General features: G+C 42.8%; 1 protein-coding gene across 30 annotated transcripts in view; it reads right to left on the bottom strand.

Annotated features, from left to right (window-relative positions):
- The window catches only part of ablim1a (actin binding LIM protein 1a), a 44,553-nt gene that overhangs the window by 17,960 nt on the left and 2,614 nt on the right, over positions 1–23,979 (bottom strand). For 5 of the 30 annotated variants that reach the window (XM_019881944.1, XM_019881958.1, XM_019881957.1 and 2 more), the window contains exons 1-4: positions 18,385–18,976; positions 4,553–4,690; positions 1,148–1,331; positions 818–927 (exon numbers count right to left, since the gene is read on the bottom strand). In XM_019881944.1, coding sequence (XP_019737503.1) covers positions 818–927; positions 1,148–1,331; positions 4,553–4,690; positions 18,385–18,619 — 667 coding nt within the window. In that variant the 5' untranslated portion in view covers positions 18,620–18,976. Of the gene's footprint in view, positions 1–817; positions 928–1,147; positions 1,332–4,552; positions 4,691–13,455; positions 13,660–18,384; positions 19,007–20,228; positions 20,344–23,979 lie in introns of those variants that run through there. The other 25 variants (XR_002169698.1, XR_002169697.1, XM_019881943.1 and 22 more) reach the window with 19 other exon arrangements.

The raw sequence follows: 23,979 nt of genomic DNA on the forward strand, positions 1-23,979 counted from the left end.
AGGGACTATGCCAATTGGTTGCGTGTCGCCACGGATCACTACTATCCACTAGTTTCAGTGGGAAAAGGGTATGAAGTGTGCATACTTCCTCGGCTCGGGGTGAATCTGTGTTCTGGTTTGCTGGTGGTAATGTGTGTCTTGCGTGCTGCAGGCTATCCGAGCTTTGCATGATCAGCACAGCTGTTTCTTTGCACCAGTATGAGACATGCAGCATTATCCTGGCGCAACACATCAGCAAACACTTTGAACCCATTTTTGAACACACCCTTGTTGCTGAGCCAATGTTAGTGGGCTGTTACACCACTTTAAGGTTGTTGGGTTTTTTTTTTTCAAATTGTCAGGCTATGGGGATGGAGGTTTATACAATTAATTCATGTGTTTCTATCTTGTCCTTGGATAAATATTGTAGTTACACTATTGGAATAAAAAGATTAGTCGCTCACTAGCCTTTTAGTCACTAGTGGGCAGACACACATCCACAGAAATGACCACGAGATGTGAACTGTTTGTATAATGTCTTTGTAGTGTGTGTGTGTGTGTGTGTGTGTGTGTGTGTGTGTGTGTGTTTGTGTGTGTTTTGTCATCGATGTGTCAACAATGTCTTTATTATTGTGACTGTAGTTTGCTTTGGCATCTAACTTCACTATGTCATACTGAGGGATTATTGCCCCCCCCCCCCCTGCCGGTTCTTTACAACAAAACATAAGAGACATCTGAAGATAATATTTTTTTAAATAGATTAGCTGCCCTTAAGCTTAAATACCACACTGTAAAAAAACAATGCCTTCCTATGCTTTAACCTTGAAAAATGACTTACTGCTGGCACCCAAGATGTCTTTTGGTCCTGGAGACATTGGCTCAACACAGTACTGACACAGACAGTCCTTCCCGTTGAAGGTCACCCTGTCTCCGGCTGGGAATGGCCGTCTGTAAAGGGGATGAGATCAATAACAAAGTGAGCCGAGACCCTATGGTTTAAGTTAATTGAGCACGGTCAGAACAGACAATGAGTATACTGATGAAAATGCTACTTTCTGGTACCTTTTATTTTGTTGTAATAGGAAATGTTTATAAGACTGCACTAACCATCAAGGTGAATTCACATTCTATTCTGCTTATTACAACCCAAGATATATTGGAATCTTACTTGCAAACGGTGCAAACAAAGCAGGCAGGGTGATAGGTCTTGCCCAGTGCAGTGACCACTTCCCCCTCCACAAAGTCCCCACATCCAGTGCAGCGGGTACCGTGCATGCGTTGGTAGTCCAATGTGCACAGATAATCTCCATTCTTCATGAAGAAGCCGCCCTGGGCTAGGTCACATCCGCACGCTGAGCAGAGCACACACAGTGGCATGGGCCGGTTACCGCTCGGCCCGCAACACAAGAAACACCCAGTCAGGGTGCTCGGTTGTCACCACTACTTACTTGTGCACAAAGATCACTGGGTGCTTGAGAAAAAACATAGACCGAATATGAATTCTTTTCAAATTGTGTCTTCGAGACCTGTGACGCTACTCATTTTCCAAAGGCGGGGTACCTACTAGCTTGATTGTTCGTGGCAATTCAAGCTCTGTCCCTTTTTACTGTTGAGGGCCCAATGCAACAATTATACAATTGTCCAGCTCAGGAAACACCCTTGATCTGCCCCAGAAGATAACTTGGCTTTGAATAATTCACACTGCAGTTAGTTCCGTCTATTCAATTATAAGCATGTCATTTAGGCAAACAGGATTGCGGAAAAACAACGGTTGGATTCATAGCAACAAAATGCTGGATGATAAAACTGATGATCTTATATGACGAAACCTGTTTTTTGTATATCTTACACAAAATTGGCAGATGACCTTTGACAAATGCAAACGTAACGAAAATAAATCCGTTGACTCGACCTAAACAGCCTGTGCACTTGAAACGCTGTGATAAGTTTTCACTCCTTGTATATCCATCCATCCTTTTTCTGAACCGCTTTACCCTCACAAGGGTCGCGGCTGGAGCCTATCCCAGCTGTTCTCGGGCAGTAGGCGGGGGACACCCTGAACCAGTTGTCGGGGAGAACATGCACACTCCACCCAGGGAGGCCAGAGCTGGAATCGAACCCACGACCTCTGCACTGTGAGGTTGACATGCTAACCACTGGATCACCGGGCCAGTCGATATTCATGGTATACTAAAATCTTGTGTATTATATGTATTTGTATAAGACGGTACGTTACTATTGTGCATATTGTATGAACTCACCCTAGTTTAGCTTATCTCTAAGGACACTAGCTTTGGAGCTGAGCGGTCAAAGGTTCAAGTCCAGCTGTGAACAAAAACTTCACTCTGAATCTCTCCTTGCATGCCTGCATGTGTGTGATCTGGTGCGCCATGTTGTGTGGAACACAAAATATACAGCAAAATTGAAGCTCACTTCCCCCTAGAGGGATAATAATATGTTTATTTTTAATTGTCGATATACAGATATTTTTGCACATAACGATGCCATGGCCGTGTGACTCGCAGTTCCAGAACCCCAGCGTGTGGCTTTTGTGAATCAAAAGGCTTTTGGAAATGCCGCAGAAAGGGGGCGAAATATTTTGACGCTTGCGATAACTTTCTCTAATCATTGTTATGCAATGAGTCCCGCTAAATCCTGTGGATGAATGGGAGCGAGAGTGAGGGGAAGGCCAAGATTTAATTGCATTAGGGCTCAGGGATGACGAGATTAACATGGAAGCTAACTGATTTGACAGTAACCCCGCGAATTGAGATTTAGTAGCCTTTTGAATGGTGACCATCATTTTGTACTAAAAGATATGACGTTATTGCATCAACATTTTCCAACAATTAAAAGGGTAATCTAATTACAAGTAATGTTGGGGAATCATCAATTGCTCTATTCCACTAAGATAAATGCATTCTTGTGGTCGCTGAAGGATGTGTGTGTGTGTGTGTGTGTGTGTGTGTGTGTGTGTGTGTGTGTGTGTGTGTGTGTGTCTGCAAATAAGTAGGTAAAAATGACTAAACACTTTAAAGTTGAATATATAGTCAACTGGCATTCCAATTCAAGAACCACAACTCATGACTAGCACTCCTATCTCTATTCGCAAGCTCCTGCAGGTGAGTACAAACACGTACTGTACAACCCCACTATGGCATGTACATCCACTTGCTGAGGACACAAATAGGTACTAATCTCAGCATTTGCTTATTTAGAGTTCGTTATTCCCAGTACTCGGTGATAGCTGTAACAGTGCACCAGTCACAGATTAACCACCAAAGGTTTCACTACGACAAGTTGAGCCTTTAAGCAGGAGACACTTAGGCCAGCCGAGGGCACCAAAGCAGAAACCATGCCAGAAATTCATCACTAATAGGGTTAAACACTGAAGTCGGGCTGGATTGAAGATGAGCCTATTGATGTCAGACGCAGGATTCAATTCAGACAGTACCCTACACGACATGGTTAGATCATGTCTTAAAGTAATCAAAGAAATCCCTACTCAGTACATTCTGTCATTGTTTTTGACTCATAGGTACAATAAGGACAATCATATTGTACGAAACACATTTGTGTTCCACCCGGCAGGATGCACGCAGTGAAAACAAGCAGGAGTCCTACGATTGGGAAAGGGTCAAATGAGCAATGCATTGAAAAATATTGCACCTTTGCTGCCAATTTTCATTCAGCTCCCACGTCTTTGTACTTTATTCAGTAAAAATGGCTCAGCTAAACTTGTATTTTAGAATGGGAAGATAGATCAAATGAAAAAAACAAGCTGGCTAGCTAGGTAGTGTCACATTGCGTTTCTGGTCTATCGACACATCAGAGGCATAACAGTAGAGACATGAGTTATTCGCCTTTGCCGTTCAGATAGCACTTGCCGAAGCGGGACGTTTCCATGCACATTCACTCAGCCGATGCGGGTTGTCCTATTTCACATAATTGAATACATGGCAACGTCAATGTGACACTACCAAATACTTTCACTACAAAAGGGGCTTGTGCAGTGAGGCTTGGTTTTAAACTTGACACTCTGGTCGTCGCTGATTACTAATGTCCGTTACGTCAATGATACTACATAGCCGGCAAATTCCTCTGCAGACTTCAAGCCAGTTGGTACTTTACACACAGGACAGCGAGCCAGGAAAAAGCCAGCATAGATGCTGCGAAATTATTCTTGTGACCAAGAAACTGCCTTTTGGACAACATTTAGCTTCCAGCTTTGAGGAAGGCCCTTTTGAGCATTGTCCAGGAGGAGTTTGGTGTGAAAGAGCCTGAAGGAGCGTCAACCATGTGAATGAACTAATTCAGACCCTCTTGCCAATGACCTCATAAAAAATGAGTCAAACCAACATGTTTGCTTTCCTTTTCACTTCTCACAGATGTAATACATCATAATACCTTTTGGGAAAACAGAGTATCAGTGAAATATATGATGAAAATTTAGAACAGTACAAGAAAAAGTCATTGAGTGTTATTTATTCTAATGTGCACACTTCATGTACAGTACGGAAAGGAGACCTTGAGGTTTGTGTTTGTTTGCGTATTCAGCAGCGTGTTACTGTACCTTTACAGGTGAAGCACTTTAGATGAAAGTGTTTGTTTTGAACCCGCAGCACCTCGCCCTTGCATGGCTGCCTGCACTTATAGCACTGGATCAGGGGCTTCTCCGTGGAGTGGTGTTGCGTATCCTGCGCATGAGCCACTGCAAAGAGAAGACACATTAGCATGACTAATGGGTTCACAATTGATGACGATGACTCATCTCGGCTGATCGGTGTGTGTCTGCACTTTCATGGCTCTTCTTTTTCTTGTTGTTCTCAGCTCATACGGTAGATACAACAGTTTACATGACCCTGGTCAAAAAAAGGAAAAAAAAAGACATTCCTTTTTTTACCATTAATGTTGACCTAGAACCAGTGTGATGCAATTGTTTTTTAATTACGAAAAGCAAAAGAAATTTCAAAATTGATTTTGAAATGTTGTATAAACATACTTGAAACTGGGAAAAATGTGTCATGGTGCGATGAAAACAAGGTTAAATGTTTTGGCCATAATTTCAAAAGTGTTTGGAGCAATCACAAGACTGCTCATGATCAAAAAGCACAACATAATTACAGTGAAGCATGGCGGAATTCAGCCTTGGTGAAGGTGGAGAGAATTATGAATAGTTCCAAGCACCAGTCAGTGTTAGCACAAAACCTTAAGGCTTCTCGGAGAAAGCAAACATTTGCCTATTACAGCCTCGTACAACAGCTGAACTTTATCCGGGGTTTGCCGAAGTGATTTTAACAGATGACAAGTGAACGGACTCCCATTTTCTATGTGTTTGATCGTTATATTGGTCAAGTCTGAATACAATCACATCCCAGTTGTAAGAAGGAGTGCACATTTGTGCAAACAGGTAATGTCAGTTTATTAGGTTATTTTTTGCCCTTTTCTTTTTCAGCTGACTTTTAGAGGTCATGTTAGTGGTGGAAAATATTTGGAAATGATTTATATCTTGGTCTCATTTTTTTAGCTAATAAAATATGGCATCCGAACATTTGTGTGTCGACTTTTCTTAGGCAACTGAATGTTTTATATTCTCTACACATGCAGTGTGTACACCAACATCACGCCTTAAACCAACCGCTGTTAGCATAATGCAGGAAAACAATTGGTGGGTCAGCACAACCCAGACCCCCTACACAGAGTGAGTGTCTGCAAACAGCAATCTAAATATAGTAAGTCATCAACAAAGCTGGGAAAAGCAGCGTAAGCCGGGGTCAAAGGTTAAAGATAGAATGACTTGGAGAACTTTCAACTCTCAACCAGATTCTAAAAATAATGTCAATCACTTCTTTTTTCCCCCACTGTTGGCTCTTGAAGTATTCACTTGGGTTGTTTGAGAGAGTGTCAAATATTTGACAGTGTGCAGATCCTGGCATCCAGTTCAGATAAGAATAAAACAGGCTTCCTGTGAAGATAGCGAGTTGATGAATGAGTGAAAGGAACAGAATGTTCACAGCGTTTTCTTCTGTGAAGTTTATTGGCAGAGAGTCTAAAAAGACAGATGACATTGCTTTAACAAACTTGTCTTGGCCCAAGTTGTAGTTATGGTTTCCCTTAGAATGTCAAATTGCTATGGGTGTAACGGTGTGCCGGAAAACCCGGTTTGATTTGTACTTGGGTTCGGTTCACATCGGTTACGGCAAGGGAATGCAAATCCAAGTCTTTATTCTACTGTATATCAAATCTCATTTTAAGTTAGAACTCAACAGCTTTAATGTTTTGTTTTGTGGTAAGTGCAACAACAATAGTTTGTTTTCTTTTTATCAAATAGCGCATACAACAGCCTGAACAGAGAGAAATGTGATACTATAAAAACATTAACAATAGCAATTTTTATTGCATTGGATCCATGTGAATAGCCCAAGAGAGGCTGTTTAAAGGCTGCTGAATGTTGTGGGTTTTTTTTTCCCCCCGTTAGCCATCGTGTCAGTTAACTAGAAGATGAGCTGCACTCGATTAGTTTACGGAATAGGTATTTGGCTAAAGCATGATGCACTTACAATTCTTGTCCCTTAATTGATATGTTCAAAGTAGGAACCCGAAAAATGGTCTCATCAATACATTATATAAGTACGCACAGAAGTCAAAGGAAAAAGTGCAGCAAGTCTTTGTGGGCCACATAAAATGACATTGAGGGCCCAATCCAGCATACAAGCCTTGAGTTGTACACCTGCCCTTCACTGTGTTGGGAGGAGTTTCTTGAAAAAAAAAAAAAAAGTGGAGGTACCTGAAGTCGACATTAATGCAACATAATGCATAGGATGCAACAACGTCTGTGCTGTTGCCGTACACGCAGTTTATCGATGTTTCTGACATCAGTAGATGACCGGTATACACTAATGAACATTATAAAGTCACTCTAACTCCTGCTTCCTATGATTGGTTTTAAAGCAAGCGGTATCACACACAATCATTTTGTGAACAGGAAGCACAAGCAAAGCATAGCCATACAAAAACTATTGCTTGATGTTTGATTTATCCTCGCGGAGAAATAATCACAATCACAGCTTCTTTGCTGTGAAGAAAATGGCATGGATAGAGAGAGCGTAAATACAAAAGAGGGGTAGGCACCTCTCCTTTGATGCAGTAACACTCAGTAGGACAATGAGTCATCTCTGGATGAACCAGACACTAAAGTCTCAACAGCTCTGAGTGTGACATTGCACCTCCAAACAATATCACAGGCCATCTGGATTACCGGACACTGCCAAAACTGCTTAAGCCTCTTTACCATTCACCGTATTGTAAAAAAAATATAAAAAGAAGGTTTAGTTAAAACTCGTGATAGACTCGAAAAATATTGTAAGAAATCATTTTGGTTTAAGAGAAGTGGATTCCTGCCATTGTATGGTGATAAATTACCTTTATAGCCCGCCTCAAGAAGCGTGTGTGTGTGTGTGTGTGTGTGTGTGTGTGTGTGCGTGTGTTTTGTATTCTACAAAAAGAGAGTGGGAAGACAATTACATCATTCACAACCTAAAACATGGAAGAGCCATTGCTAACATTATAAAGCTCCATGATTCCAAGCTCAAAACTGAGGTTTGGATGGGAAAGAGTGTGCTGAATTTTTGCACGTCAATGCAGCCTGCTTGCTCCACTTTAAATTGCTGTGGTCTTTCAGCAAAGTGTACTCAGGGTGGAGATTCTGTGACAAAGTAAAGCTCAGACAGGCACGCTACACCACAGGTTATTAAAAATTTAAAAACACAAAAAGGGTTTTACCTAAAAGCAGATTGGGACGTATCATGAGTTTAAATACAAACCCTATTCGCAACATCTTCATTATTTGCAAAAACCAACTAAAAAAAAAAAAAATTCTCTGTTGCAAACTAAGTGTTCTTATGATAGCAGCTTAACAAGAGTGCATGTTGTATAACACGATAAATAATAAAGAGCATGTTAAATGTAACAAACTCAGCACAAAGCAACTCACTCAAACAAACAAAAAAAAAGATTTGCGCACACATTCCTTAATCTTGGTGAGAAGTGTTGGCTGTACTGACTCTGTGATCTGTCCTGCTCCTCACAGAGGGATAATGTGACTGATATGAGACGAAACACACAATGAATACACACACACACACACGTACGCATAGAACCATGGGGTGCTGAGAAAGCAAAAACCAGCAGCGCATCCTGAAGTCTAGTGAAGAGGCATTAGGGGCGGGGTTTCTCACCTCACCCTTAAAGGCCTTCCGCCCTGCACTCATAAAATCGGAGCATCGCTGTGTCGGCAATAACAAAAGGGAAGGCCGTCTGAGGGCAAAGCAGGAAAGCTTTCAGTCCCCTGAGAGCTGATTTTCCTGCAACACATGCTCATAACCTTGTTGATTAATGACAATATTGACAGTGATAGTGCCTTAAATTACAACTTGAAACTCACCAGAATGCTCGATTTTAATAGCAGGTTGGGAGCACATCAGGGAAAAGGGAATTCAGACAAGAGAGGGAAGCTCTGATAAAATATTCATTTGCTCATTGCCTTTTGCGACTGTAAGATATACTGTACAGTGTCTCCAGCTGATACAGACAACATTCCCAAAGGAGTATGTGAATGGTGGGAAGAAAACAGACAAAGAGGTTGCATCCAATACAATAGGGACCCAGATGTGACTGCTCATGCTCAACCACTCATGGATAACTCGCCCTTGACCTTATTTTCTAAATGCATTCTGTGTGACACCTTCACAAAGGAGGGAACGATGAGGAACATGTGATGGCTGGGACACATGTCAGGACCAACGAAGGATCATGATAGCCAATTCAGAAAGAAGTGGTTTCAGATGCTCTCATTTATTCATCGTGAACCAGTACAACCCTTCTCCGTTTGTGTAATGCAAAACATCCACCAACAAACCCAACTTAAGTGAGAAGTAAATATCCACCTTAATATGAGGGTGTCCAAAGTCAATGGCATATTGAAAAGATTTAAAAAAAAAATGGCTTGCAGCAAAACATCATTAAGGATCAGTAGCCCATGACGCTGAAAGATTTTTAAAAAAGTACCGTGCCACGATACTATTATATTTGTTGTTATACCGTACAAATAAAACTGTACAAAGCTGAGAAAAAAAGACTCCCTGCTTCATTGGAGCTGCACTTAAAACTATACTGGGGTGTTTCTTGGCCCATAACCCAAAGTGAATGATGTGGAAAGTATTATGGTTTTTGTATGACTTTGATACTATAACAAAGAAAAACCATTGAAAACAGAATCAACTTTGTAGAAATAAGGAATTGTACCACAGTATCTATTTGTGTTTGGAAACTGATTTAATTGTGTTCAATCAGCGACAGTAACAAGACTGTATTAACTTACTGTACATTTCTCGGGAGATATAGTGAGCTCATCATAGAACTGGGGCACAGCCAGACCAGTATTACGGGTGATACACTTTTTTTGGACACATCAACTCTTGCAACATTCCAGAGGATAAAAATTCCACACACTCAACCGGTCAAGTTCCAACTGACAAATGTACCCGTAAGCCAAATACCTTGGCTTTGGATCACCTGAGCTGTGGAATATTGGGTTTCCTCTCAACAAAGGGGAAGAAAAACATCTTCAACATGCGCTGTGCCCTAGCAGGAAGTTAAACAAACAGGAGATGTGGAATTCAATTATGGGGAAGGAATTTACTTTCACAACAAAAAAGATAACCTTTGAGCAAGTTTTTTTTTTATGTTTTAAGAATATTCATGACAATCATTCCAAGAACATTTCAACCGTAAGTCGCATCTTCAAGCCTAGTAAGCATGGGGGAAATACAATTACGTTTTTTTTTTCCACCTCTAGGTTAATTCATTTTAAGAAATCTTAATTCATAGCTTTAGTTTTGTGTCGCTGGCGTAGACCTCTACTGCTTGATTCTCTAGAACATAGGTGTCAAACTCAGGTCCTGGAGGGCCGCTGTCCTGCATGTTTTCCAAGTCTCCCTGTTGCAACACACCTGATTCAAATGAACAGGTTCAATGTCAGGCTTCCGCAGAGCTTGCTGATGATCTGTTCATTTGAATCAGGTGTGTTGCAACAGGGAGACTTGGAAAACATGCAGGACAGCGGCCCTCCAGGACCTGAGTTTGACACCCCTGCTCTAGAACCAACAGCCTGTAGTATTTACTGATTTTACACAGACCAATAAATATTATCACAGAAGTGTGTCCATCATTCTGTGATTGGGATGCCTCATGTACAACATTCTATTGCTACTTACAATCTTTGTGAAGGGTATCTAAAAAAAAAACAAAAAAACAAAATGTAAGATTCCAAGCAGGGTTAGTAACGGCGTTAGCAAAGCTACTACTTGGAAGCTTTGTATCGCTTTTCAACACCATCACGGTTTAAATATTAGTTTACAACCATAAGCTACAAAAAGGATTCATACTAATGAATGATATGAAATGTATAAGTCAAATAACACACTTGCATGTACTGTACTTATTAGTATTTAAATAGACTCATTCAGGGGTTGGTCAATATATGTTCTACATACAAAGTATACAGTATCTGTTTATATTATTGCCCCTCTCGTGGTTACCGCCAATACTTGTATCAAACTGTATTTACAGTTGTGTGATGACACCATTAAATCCCAATGCATGGTCAGATGTACGAGCGTGTGTGTGTGTGTGTGTGTGTGTGTGTGTGTGTGTGTGTGTGTGTGTGTGTGTATACATGTGTCTATGGGGGAGGGTGTGCAGAGCTCTTTATCACCGAGCCATAACAAGAAGCTCTTAACCCCCAGTGCCATGAATATGTATGGCAGCCAGCCCGCCTCTCTGCCCCACTACCAGCACCCCAGACAAAGGACTTCAAATACATGCATATAATGTGAGCTGGTGGGAGGGAGGGCGGGGTGACCCTATCAGACTCCACCAGACCCCCAAACTACTCCCCAGGGACCTTGTCTTGGAATAATGATTTATAACAATGCAAAGCATTTGTTGTTCCGCAAGTACCATACATTTTGCTGATAAACACTTCGAGGGACTTCCAGTTCAGTGGCCCAATCAGTAATGAGACAATGGCTGGTTCATGAACCACAGAACCACTGCGTGTGGCTACGTGTAAATGATAAAAGCTATTCACTTTTGGAATCAGAATGACAGTCCATTATGTCACCACACGCCACTGCGTTATTTCCTGTTACCACGAGACCAACAACGGCAGACAAAAAGGATGTTTGACGAGCGCAACATATGCTATTCTCGTATCTGTTTTGTTGTTTTAACATCTATACTTTAAGTCAATGACTTTCCGTTCCTGACTGACCACTAATGTCATCTGCATAGTCTGGTCAAGTGTGCCAGCTGTACAAGTCTGGTGCCAAAGGCACAACAGGTGTGAGCGCTTGACATGCCACCTTCTGCTGTTCACGTTGGAGAAAGGGGTTAGTTCTGCCATCAGAACGTTGACACTGGCAATAGTAAAAGAGAAGTCGCCATGTTCTGAAATAAGTGTCAGCGTTACGTTCCACTAAATTAGATCAAATTGTGTAGAAATGATTAGCTCCTCAGTCGAGGGAATTCTGGGTAATTATGCCTCGTCATGGTGGTGCTTTTGTACAGTAGACGGCAATAATGAATGCATAAGACAGTATGATTATTGCGTGTAATAAATGTCGTAGGAACAAAGCAGAAAGTATTACAAATGCGCACAAATGAGGGTAAGAAGGATTCCACGGTGTAACCATGGCATTGATGAATTACTACCTATTTAGAGGCTTTGCGTTGCACTGCAAAATGAACAACCACCTGCACACAGTGAGAAAATGCTCACCTTGTATTCTCGACGTTGTGATTCATCATTCACGTCATACAGCGTAATTCACTTAGGCAGCTACGCATCAGCCGAGGTCACAGCCCACCCGGCCTCGGAAGAGCTGCATGATGATCTAGTTAAAATCTTAGGGTTGCTTTCTTTATGCATTCTAAAAACAACAACAACAAAAGGCCTCTGAATGTGGATGAATCTTTGTTTTGACAGATTCCAAGAATCCAAAAGGGGAGCAGCCCTGCGAGTCCGTGGAAAACCTACAGAGGCATTGTGGTGACTGAACATGTGGCTTCCAGAACTTTTGGTTGTTCTGCCAGCACGGGTCTTGGTGACAAGGCCGTCATTTTGTGGCCAACTGAGTCCACATCAAGAGAAGGATTTCAGGGCTGGATGCAGCCTCTGGACCGTAGAGCGGCGTCAGAAAAATAAATAAACCGACACAAGCATGGGTCAAGAAATGAGTAATTCCTTTTTTTTTGGTTGAAGGAAATATTTTTTTTCTAACCCCGCCCAGAAATATCACATTACACCCACACAGCAAACAAAGCCGCCTGTACAAGATACAAGTTCAACTTCGAAAATGTGTTTTACTAAAACACAGGACAAATGGACAATATGGCGTTAGGCTATTCAAGGAAATGAACATATGACACAGATCTCCTCCTGGGAAGGTTGTTCAGGACAACTGATTAGCTTCATGACAATTACTGATCAGTTCATTTCATTTTGAAATGTGACATTGCTCTGTCAATTAAATCAGAGAATTGATGTTGATATTAATAGATTTATTGTGTGTTCAATATGTGCTTGTCATTTAATAACGTAAAGAAATACCTACGACCTACTTTTTTGTGCCACGGACCTGCTGATCAATTTATTCTGACGACAAGGAGCTAACACCTAAATCAGTATTGTCACAGAGTTCTAACAAACAATAACATCAAACCACAGAAGCCAGTCAATGGACCTAAACTATTAATATTACTAAAATATGCTCCATGCCGCTCATGTATCTAAAACAGCACGGTGACCTTGCTTGTGGGTAGCCGCAACCACCTTTTTTCTTTTAACGGGGCATTATGAATGAGGCCACATCTGACAACAATGGAGTGTACCTTTTGCATGGTCACCATGGCAACGGCTGCAGACAGAGCATTGGAGGGAGAGGCAAAGAGAGAGAGAGCTCTGCGCAATGTGCTTCCCTATATAACTGTTCCATTTTTTACATTTTATACTCTGAGTTGTATTGAATGCGAAGAGGCATCTCTTTGAATCCAACACTCCCATTGCCTATTCTTCACCATATGGTCTCATGCTTGCTCATAACACGCCAGATGCTTTCTTCTAACATCCATTTACATACATCCTGACACTGCCAAACTAAGCGCACGCCAGCCCGAGCATCATGTGTTCGTACTGGGGGGAGGCATTTGCACGTTCAAGTCTTTACAGAGAGCATGTTTACGCGCCACATGTTTCTTCAAAGTTATAACGAGCACGCACACCCACAAACCTACCCATCTACCCTATAAATAGTCTGATCAGACACAGAGGCGAGTCCGTGAAATAGAATGTAAAAGACATTGGTTCACATCGGCACACAAATCCACCACAGTCCACGGCCACCGATATCACCATACCTTTTTCTTTGACCATGACCATTGGAATCCAATAAATCTGCAACAAAGAAAGCTTCTAAGTATCCCTCAGCAATGGCACAGGAGCTGCTGGATCTTTTCAAAGTGCACAGAGAGAAAGAGGGGAGGTGCAGGTGCTATGCTCTCCTTCTGAAAACACCGCTATAGTGAGGGGTTCGCCTGCTTTGCTGCCACATCCCTCTTCTTCTCCTCCGCCTCCTCTGCCCACTCCTCCTGCCTCCTCTCCCTCACTCTGTCCCTCTGTTGTGTCAGCCACATCCTCACTGCAGCAATCTGGTGGCTGCTGCCTCTGTGTGAACTAAACCCGGAACCCCAAATCCCAAAACAGATACTTAAATAGACCAGGAACTTCACATTTTAACGTTGGTATCTGACCATTTGACAAATCATAACAGAAAAGGTTAAGAAAACAGAAGCAAGACAGAGACCGTCACAGGAGATAATAACTTTTACATTTTTACAGGTTACTACTAGGAAGTGTTTTATATTTGCCACTGCTAATATTTGTCAGCAGGATGGCACATAAAATACGTGGAATAATTGCATTAAACTTATTGGAAGCGTGTATATAAGAATTTATATAAGACCCATTTAATTTTGTGTTAAATCCAAATGTTATCCTGCCAAGCAAATCATTTTTCCCCCCGTTTCATTGATCATTGTCTGTGTATTTGTGTGTTCTAAGCTATGCTAAAAGTATGCTTCCCCCCATATTTGTCCACAGGTTCTCATAACTACATTAGCATATTGTGCTCATTCAGACAAAAATAGATTTCTTTTTGTAATTCTAATTGCATATACAGTAGTATGCATAAAATGTAATTTCTTAGTGCTTGAATGCAAATGAAGACAGGTTAGATTAATTAAAGCAATGACTAAAACATTTGTTTGTGTCCAATGGCAAAACAACAAGCTTGAAGCAGAACTTAATGACTTGTGTTAATAAATAATGCTTCCCATGGGCTCACCACCTGCGGCAGGGGTCAACGTGTCGAGTGCAGAGTGAGCTGTGTTGCGGCCAAAGGTGGAAACCTTGGTGGTCCGATCTCCAGCTACACAAACTGGCTCTAGGGACCTGGAATGTCACCTCTCTGGCAGGGAAAGAATCTGAGCTGGTGTGCGAGGCAGAGAATTCCGACTAGATATAGTTGGACTTGCCTCCACATACAGCTTGGGCTCTGGTACCAGTACCCTCGGCTTAGCGCCTGTACAATGGGGTTCACTCGCATGGACGAGAGGGTACACTCTCTCTGCCTTTGGGTGGAGAGTGGGTCCTGACTGTGGTTCGCATTGCCGGCAGTCAGTCTGATTCGGTTCCAATGAGGGTTTAAAGACAGAATTTCTAGGCGCAGTCAAGGTGTTGGGGTTGTCCGTTTTGAGGGTCTCAGTATTACATCATTGCTTTTTTGAAAATGATGTGGTACCGTTGGCTTCTTCGAGCTATGATCTTCAACTCTCACTGGAGCGATTAGCAGCTGAGTGTGCAGCGGTTGGAATGAAAATAAGCACCTCCGAATCTGTGACCATGGTCCTCAGTCGGAAAAGGGTGGAGTGCCTCCTCCAGTTCGGGTATGAGATCCTGCCTCAAGTGGAGGGGTTCAAGTATCTTGAGGTCGTGTACACGAATGAGGGGAGGATGGAACAGGAGATCGACAGGCGGATCGGTGCAGCATCTGCAGTGATGCGGACTCTGTATCAATCTGTCGCGGTGGAGAGGGAGCTGAGCCGGAAGTCAAAGCTCTTAATTTATTGGTCAATATATGTTCCGACCCTCACCTATGGTCACAAGCTGTGGGTTGTGACCGAATAAATAAGATCATCTATAAAAGCGGCAGAAATGAGTTTCCTCTGCGTGCTCTTCCTTAGAGATAAGTTGAGAAGCTCGGTCATCCGGGAGGGGCTCCGAGATGAGCCGCTGCTCCACCATATTGAGAGGAGCCAGATGAGGTGGCTCGGGCATCTTGTTATGATGCCACCTGGACGCTTCCCTGGTGAGGTGTTTTTGGGCACGTCCTACTGGAAAGAGTCCCAGAGGACGACCCAGGACACACTGAAGAGACTATGTCTCCTGGATGTCTTGGAAATGCCTTGGAATCCCTCTGGCGGAGCTGGACGATGTGGCTTGGGAGAGGGAAGTCTGGGCTTTCCTGCTTAGCCGCTGCCTCCGCGAGCCGACCTCAGATAAGAGGAAGCGAATTGATGGATGGAAAATGAACAATGAACATAAAAAATATTTTTGTACATTTTTGTTACCTTTGTTTCAATTTTGACTACCAGAATATCAAATTGGAGATTATCAGATAAGACTCTTAAGATTCTGAATATCAACTTGTGTTAATTATTTCATTGCTTCCACAGGCGATGCTCTGCATGAGAGGGCACAAAGAGTCATTTTCAGTCAGAGGTCAGAACGGCCATGACCTCTAGCATGAGCTTTGAATTAACATATTTAGTGGGCCTTCTGAATCAAATTAGAGAGTGCACGGGAGAGAATTTGCCTGTCCTGTGCACTGTCATCACTCAGTGGCATTCTAGAGTTTATCCTCTGAAGTTTAAGTGCTCTTGTCATTAATAATAAGTAACCAACAATACAATCTGCATGTATGAAAACCATGAAAGTGTTGCCTTCAGCGTTGTTGCTTTAATGGCTGTCTTTGAGTTTAATGAAGTGCAAATTTGTTCCTGCACTTGAGTAGAATTTTCACATACAGTGTCTGTAATTTGTTTTGTTTTTTTATATTTCTGGCAACTTTCACGTTTACTTCATTGCATTTAAAATGTAAATGATTATGTCAACACACTCCCCCTAACCACCTCGTTACTTGTTCCTAAAAAAATAAAATCTGAAGGAATTCTCCATTGACGTAATGGTGGAAATAAAGCAGAAGAATAGTTCTGCCTCTACTAACTAAGAAGGAAAACTGAATGTTTGTGGATGAGGCCGGGATTGTTTCTTTTGAGTTTTACGGCCGTCAATCCAGAGGATATATTCTCCCACGTCATCAGTGAAGCATGGTGGTGTTTGTGCCATGGCATGGGCATGCATGGCTGCCAATAGAACTGGTTCACCTTTATTTATTGATGACGTGACTGCTGATAAAAGCAGCAGGATGAATTCTAAGGTGTTTGGGGCAATATCACCTGCTTATATTCAGTCAAACACATCCGAATCCATTGGACGGTGCGTCTCAGTGCAGGTGCACAATGACAGAATTTGGACTTATTGCAAAAGCAAGTTTTTCAAGGCCAAGAAGTGGAATGTTATGCAACGGCCATGCCAACCACTTTAATGCAATTGAGCATGCATTTCACTTGCTAGACTGCTCAATTAAATTATCCAAATCTTGGTCATTGTTTCTCATGGAGACATTTCACGATCAATCCTCATACATCTCGCAATCAAGCTTAACAGGTGTGCTCTTCGATAGAGAATGAGAGTAAACTTTCAAAATTTATCTCCCGAATATTTTGGAGAGGAAAAGGAGAAGGCAACTAAGGTATCCTCTGATACTTCAAACAGCAAAGGGCAGCAATCACATTAAATGAGATGCACGATGCTTGCGGTATTTCCAGATCTGTATTTGCTGATGCTAGCAAAAGTTTGTCACAACGCAATTACCAATTACACTGCAAAAGTGTGCTACATGCTGGATACTCAAAAACCTGCCTCTATTTCAAACAAAGGCGTTTTCTTTCCATCATGGAATGGAGACGTGCCAAAGGGGCAAAAATAGTTAGCGGATAGATTTTCACTACTCCACCCTTTTCATCATGTAGAGAGACACATGCAATCTGTTCGTGATGAAATAGTTGCCTTGAAGCTTTAATATTTAACATTGCGGCAATATATTTCTATTTAACATGTCCTGCTACTGCGTTTTGCAGCAAATACAGACCACACTTTCCATCATTTAAAGAGTTCTGTTGCAATGCTTTCAGAAAATCACACTATTAAAAAAAAAAAAAAAAAAATCAAGTTTGCATTGCAATCAAGTTTACTCTATTTGTTTCTCTTGCTGGTCACCCATAAAACTGTGTGTTATGTATAGTTATGATACTCTTACCATGTGCATATATACTAGGTAGAAATAAATGCCCCTTCATTTCGGTTTTTGGTTTTCAGTGTAAGGGTTTGGTTCGCCGGTCGTGTTTGCCTGTTTAATTTCTTGATTTCTAGTGCCACTGGCCCATTAGAAGTGCCGGTAAATGGAAGGTCAACATCAACCTCCGTGGCCTTTTAGTAGCATATTGCCTCTATCAGGTTTGGGTTGAAAGTCAAAACACATGATTGAAACAATAACATTGTGTCAATTTTAGACCAATAAGCCCAGCTAGAGTGGTTTTGCGACTTTGTGTCAGATGCATTCTGAGTGTGCTTAACGGTTTGGAAACCTCAAATTATACTCATGCCCACGAGTAATCCCGATGTAAGACACCATGTCGCATGGTCATGTGCTGCTGTTTGGCAAAATGCAGGAGGTCTGGCCTCACACATTATGTAAGTGTAGGTGATTAACTTACTGTCTTTTCACCATTTTTAGCAACACTTTTGGATGTAAGGTGGGGGGTGGGGGTATATGATTGCGCAACATGTGCACAGTAGATTTTGTGCATATGCACAGGTTAGATGTGAGCAGCCAATGAAAATTTCAATGTAATTTCTGGGAAACATCCAAACTATTGGCTTGTGTTCACCTACATGCACACAGAATTCAAGGCAAAGAAGATAGACAGAAAGCTCGTATAAGCAAAGGGTGAAGGTGAATGAAATAGCAACCGTCTGGTATCTGTTATTGATTCTAACACAGTATTGTGACTGCGCCGGTTAGAAACCACCCATGACTAACTTCCAGACATGCGACGTCAATTCAGGAGGCAGATGAACACATTTAATTTGCCTCCCTATCCTACCTGAAGCAACATCATGTAGCCTTTCACTCAGGTAATAGTCGTTTGGGTTGAGGTAGGGCAGCTGCTCCATGTACTGTTTCGGAATGAGGTACAGGACCTCGGCCACGTGTCCATCCTCAATGATGGACATGCGTTTGATGGAGCTCTTGCGTTTCACCCGCACGTGGTCTACGTTGTGGCTGCGGCTGGAGCTGCATAGCCTCCCGAGGCTGTTGAGATTGGGCAGAGTTGGCATGACGCTTTGCTCCCCCTCGACTGTGCCACAAAGGCGGGTGAAGCACTCCAGGTAGGCGTCAGCCAGCGTCCAGGGGTCAGGCTCAATCCCCTTCTAAAACGCAGCTGCCTTTCGACATGACGAAAACGCTGTCCTCAAAGCGCTCCAAATCTGAAGTAAGGATGAACTCCAAATGGACAGGAAGTGCATCATAAAATCCAGCGATATCCACCAGGCTTGTCCTTAGAAATCCCCCCGTTATGATCTCATCAGTTCGCATCTAAAGCAAACGCAAAAAGGTGGGTACTGATGCGCATCTCGTGCAGGGGAAGTCAAACATCAGGTAAGATTCGGAGCCCAATGAGACACTGGTAAAGAAGCTTAGGAGTGTCTTCAGCCCAACCACACTGGAGCCTTAAGCTGCTTATGGCTGACGTTGAGCCTATGATTATCTTCTGGGTGGGGTTAGGTAGTTCCACAGCAGGTTTGCTCAGTGTACTCTGGGACACTTGCCAACTAATGGGACCCTCGGTCGTTTATACACATCTGCCAGAAACTAAACCCCTATCTGGGCTTAAGGGGCACTTCAAAAACTGGAAACACACTCGCGCGTGAGCAGGCTGTTTTCGAGGCATCAAAGATCAATTTAAGTCAGTTAAACAAGTGCTGGTGAATTCGTGCAAAGTAAGGCCAAATGGATGCATTGCATAAAGATGGTGCATCATGATAATCTAAGACCTCCGTGACAGATTGACTCATGATGACAAGGTCAGAAACGTGCACGAGCCTTGACAATTGTGACCGTGATCCTTCAAAATAAATACGGTCACCTCATGGCCAGAAAAACAAAGTCAAATCAGTGGCGCTCGCTTTTCATCTATTGGAAATACCGCACAAAGCAATTTGACCTTGTGCATCAAACTCAGAAAATGTGTGTGCTTAATTTTGATCCAGTCTGAAGGTTATTCCCAGCAAAAAGTGCAACATTTTGCTCTGTTAGTTCGCTCTGCGATACATTAAATCACTGACGTGCCTCCTGACTGTGAGATGGAAAGTGAAGTTGATAATAATGAGCAAACTACCGAGATAAGATAAAATGAGCTCTTGGAATCTGACAGCACACTAAAAGAACAGCTTTGTTTTGTCCAGCAGAACCCCGCCAGCCTGTATCCTTAAGTAACACAATATCACGATAAAGCAAAAGTAAGTGCTGTTGTTTGGAGTGCTCAGGCCCACATCTGAAATTATGAGAATATCTAATTTGTTGAAGAGGAAGAACTGAAGACACTGTGACTACTGCTCTGCTGGCTAGCTGAGTTTACCATTATTAATATACATACATACATACATACATACATATATACATATATATCAGCCGATGCTTTCAACAATACACATCAAGACAATGAGAAGTGCCCAGTTAAGGACATTCTACAATGCTGCAGTGAGGTGCTGCCCTCCAACTGTCATCCACTCCTCAAATGTGCTACGACACATCTTCCCACATGCTCACATTCACACGGGCATGTTCTGAACAAGTCAGCTGCGCCTGGATGCATAAAGACACACTCATGAGAGAGTCCAAATCCCGCCCTTGTGCATAAACATGATCCTTTTCCGCTATTCTTACCATCCAGTCCGAAGCAGGAGGTGATTTTTTGGGCGTAATTGCACAGCCCATCGTAGCCTTGCTCCTGCATCACTGTGTTCCTCTCCCAAGTCTCTACACACGGACAGGCAATCTTACACACACGCCGTCCCGGCCAGCCCTGCGTTCACTCCTTCGCCTGCTCATGAATTATTCATGCTTTTGCCAGGACGCTTGCACACGCGCCTGCATGAGCCCCCTCATGCAGATCGCTCTGTATACCCGCACAGAAACTGAGAAAAGTGCTGATGCAGAGGGATGTGTGCATTCCTCTCCACTGTCTGGTCCTATATGGAGGAGGCAGCAGATTGTGTTACTGCAGGATAAAGCCTTGTTTTTAATCTCTCATTGATCGCCACATTAAGTGCAATAGATAAAGTTTGTGCGATGTTCTAACACTGAGCAGGCAATACGGACTTGGAGGGGATACCAGGAAGTTCTTGCTGGCTAATTAGATTGTTGAAGGATCGAGCAGCAAATGTTAGTCACTGAAAACCAGCCGAAAATAAATGGAGATGTTTTCCATGTTCCCTTTGGGAAACTAATAAAAGTTTCATCCTGTTTCAAAGGACCAAAAGGTAATATTTCCCCTTACGGTTATCAATATGAAATTGGAGGTATCGCAGGTAGCATAGTCGAGTCTTCCAACTCATTCACGTGGCTTTTCATTGAATGTCATTGTTTTTGAGTCTACCAACCGTATGCCCTGGGAGGACGCACGGCAGAGGTCAAGTATGCCTGTCCTAATAAATAAAAAAGGTGGTTTTACATCTGCAATTCACAGCCCAGATGATTGTTGTATATACGAAACCAAATAAGACACGTCAACAGATACAAAATTCGAGGTGAAATGAAAAACACCGGCTTCCTGGTGGGTATGAGAATTCTGCTGAGTTGAAGATCCCATGATGGAACTGATCCGAGAGACTAACATGAACAATAAACCCGTCCACAGATGAAATGCCATGTTAAATACTGAGCAGAAACCATTTTGGCTGGATAATACAAGCCATAAATAAGGATTTAAAAAGCATTAGGTTTGGAAGGATCATATATGTTGGTACAACTGTAACTGTTTGGAGGAACCTTGACATCCAAACCCTTAATGAGGACAGGAATAAAAAGAATGCATTTTCATAAAGAATAGCTCAAAGACATCAGTGCAATGGAAATATGATGACTTTGGTAGAGCAGCAAGCCCACAAGGGAGTATTGTACTTTTATTGGGTCACTAATGGAAGGAAATCACTTCCAAGGTAAAAGCTGTTGGCCTCGGACTGATTCTGTACCAGGGGGAGGCTACAAAGTGAAGCAAAGACTGAGAGCGCAGTAATGGCTTTAACAGGTGATGGAATGTCGAATAATCAGAAACGGGGGCCAATCGCTCTTACTCCCACACTCAAGAATGCAACTTCTTGCCAATCCTGTGCTTTTGTATTTATACTAAAATATTATTAGATTAGATTAGATTAGATATCCTTTATTTGTCCCACACTGGGGAAATTTACAGCCTTCAGCAGCAAGATTGTGGGTAGAAAGAAGAGAAAAGAAAACACAGTTCAATTAAGTGCAATATAAATACAAACATGGATAAGGTCAATAATTAAGTGCAATATAATACAATAGTCACAGTACTATTCACATATGTTGTCATATCATTTAAATAATTCTATGATTCATTTATTTATTCATTTTTTATTCAGCAGCCTGACAGCAGTCGGTAGGAACGAGCGGCGGTATCTCTCCGTCTTGCAACGCGCGTGTAACAGTCTCTGACTGAAGGAGCTACCGAGTGCTGTCAGGGCTGGCTGAAGGGGGTGGGAGGGACTGTCCAACATAGCTTTTAGCTTAGCTAGCATCCTGCTGTTGCCCACCTCCTCCAGAGTGTCGTCAGAGTTATGTGAGCGAGCCCAATGTAAATTTTCACATATCACAAAGAGCGAGACATCTTAGCCAGCTTGCACAATCTTCAATCGTCTCCTTGAAAAACATTTGACTGGTTCTCTGCTATCGATTCATGCTTACCGGCACAGGTGCAAGTAAGAGGACACTGCGCAGGACTGTGCGACGTTACTGTTCATGAATAATGGCTGTCATGCAGTGGCCTAAGTAGGCTCATCAAAAATGTCATGCAGTGGACCATGAGCCCTATCGATCTCCACGGGCAACACAGAAGACACCTGAAAGGTCATGCCAGTTGAGATGGACCAGACGCAATATTAGGTACACTTGTACAAGCCAATGAGATTCTCCTCAAGGGGCAAGTCACTCATACTTAGGATTGTTGATCCTTTATCCAAGTGTGCCCACTTCATTGCACGACTCAGCGTCCAACCACTTTTGAAACTGCCAATTTACTCATTCACTACACTGCATGCATGGGATCCCGGTGGACATCGTTTCCGACCGGGGTCCACAATTTGTCGCCCAGGTTTGGAAGCGGTTCTGCTATGCCCCGGAGGCCACGGCGAGCCTTTCTTCCGGGTATCACCCGCAATCGAATGGGCAAACCGAAAGGAAAAACCAGGACCTGGAATCCGCAAGCCGCCGTGTAAATCTGCACCAGCTTCCGTCATGGGCCAACCATTTGCCCTGGGTAGAGTACGTGCACAACACTCTCTTGTCGGCCACAGGGCGGTCACCTTTCACGTCAGCATATGATTACCAACCACCACTATTCCCGTCGCAGGAAGGGCTTGTGGAGATCCCCTCAGTTCAGCTCCACTTGCGGTGGCCTTATACGATTTGGAGGGAGACCAAAGCTGCCCTGTCACATACCGCCTCACGCAATTGGGTTATTGTGGACCGTTGACAACGCCCTGCGCCGGACTATCATGTCGGGCATAAAGTATGACTCTCTACCCTGCATCTGTCCGGCTCATCGAGAAATTTGGGACCATGGTTCATGGGACCATTCGAGATGCAAGCCATCATCAATCCCATCTCTGTCAAGCTCCGGCTACTTCCCACCATGAAAGTTCACCTAGAATTCCACGTATACTTTGTCAAGCCCGTGGCATCCAGTCCTCTGGATCCTTCTCCCACTCCACCTCCGCGTTCGATCTACGGGGATCCTGTGTACACGGTGGGAGAAATTTGGGACTCTCGCCGCAGAGGGCAGAGGCATTCAGTATCTGGTCAAGTGGAAGGGCTATGGACCGGAGGAGAGGCAGTGAATTCCCTGCTCCTGGATACTCCATACCTTCCACTCAACCCATCCAGCTAAACCAGGTGGTCAGCCATGAACGCATTCGTTAAGAGAGTTTTTTTTTTTTTTTAAATAAACCTTTTTTGTCAAATCTTTCTGAGTTCACGTTTTTGGAGTTCAATTCTGTCCGGAGCTTTCTGGAAAACAATTTTTGTAGCAGTAGTTTAAATGCATATGGACTTGAACTGCATGATTCTGACGTGAGCTTCACTGAGAAGTCAGAAATTCATTGGGAAAACCGACTAAAACTTAAGTTTGCTGGTTCATGCATGTAAATAACTATAATTTGCCATCTTAATGAAGGAATAGGAATAATAAAAATAATAATAACCATAATCAAGTACTACACTATCATCACCATTAAAAAACCTTTTGTGTGCGTGTGTGCGTGTGTGCGCGCGCGTGTGTGTGTGTGTGTGTGTGTGTGTGTGTGTGTGTGTGTGTGTGTGTGTGTGAGCTTGTGTGTGTGTGTGTGTTGGTGTGTGTGTGTGTGTGTGTGTGTGTGTGTGTGTGTGTGTGTTTATT

Source organism: Hippocampus comes, unplaced genomic scaffold (assembly GCF_001891065.2).
Source record: "Hippocampus comes isolate QL1 unplaced genomic scaffold, H_comes_QL1_v1.1 scaffold36, whole genome shotgun sequence".
NCBI lineage: Eukaryota > Metazoa > Chordata > Actinopteri > Syngnathiformes > Syngnathidae > Hippocampus > Hippocampus comes.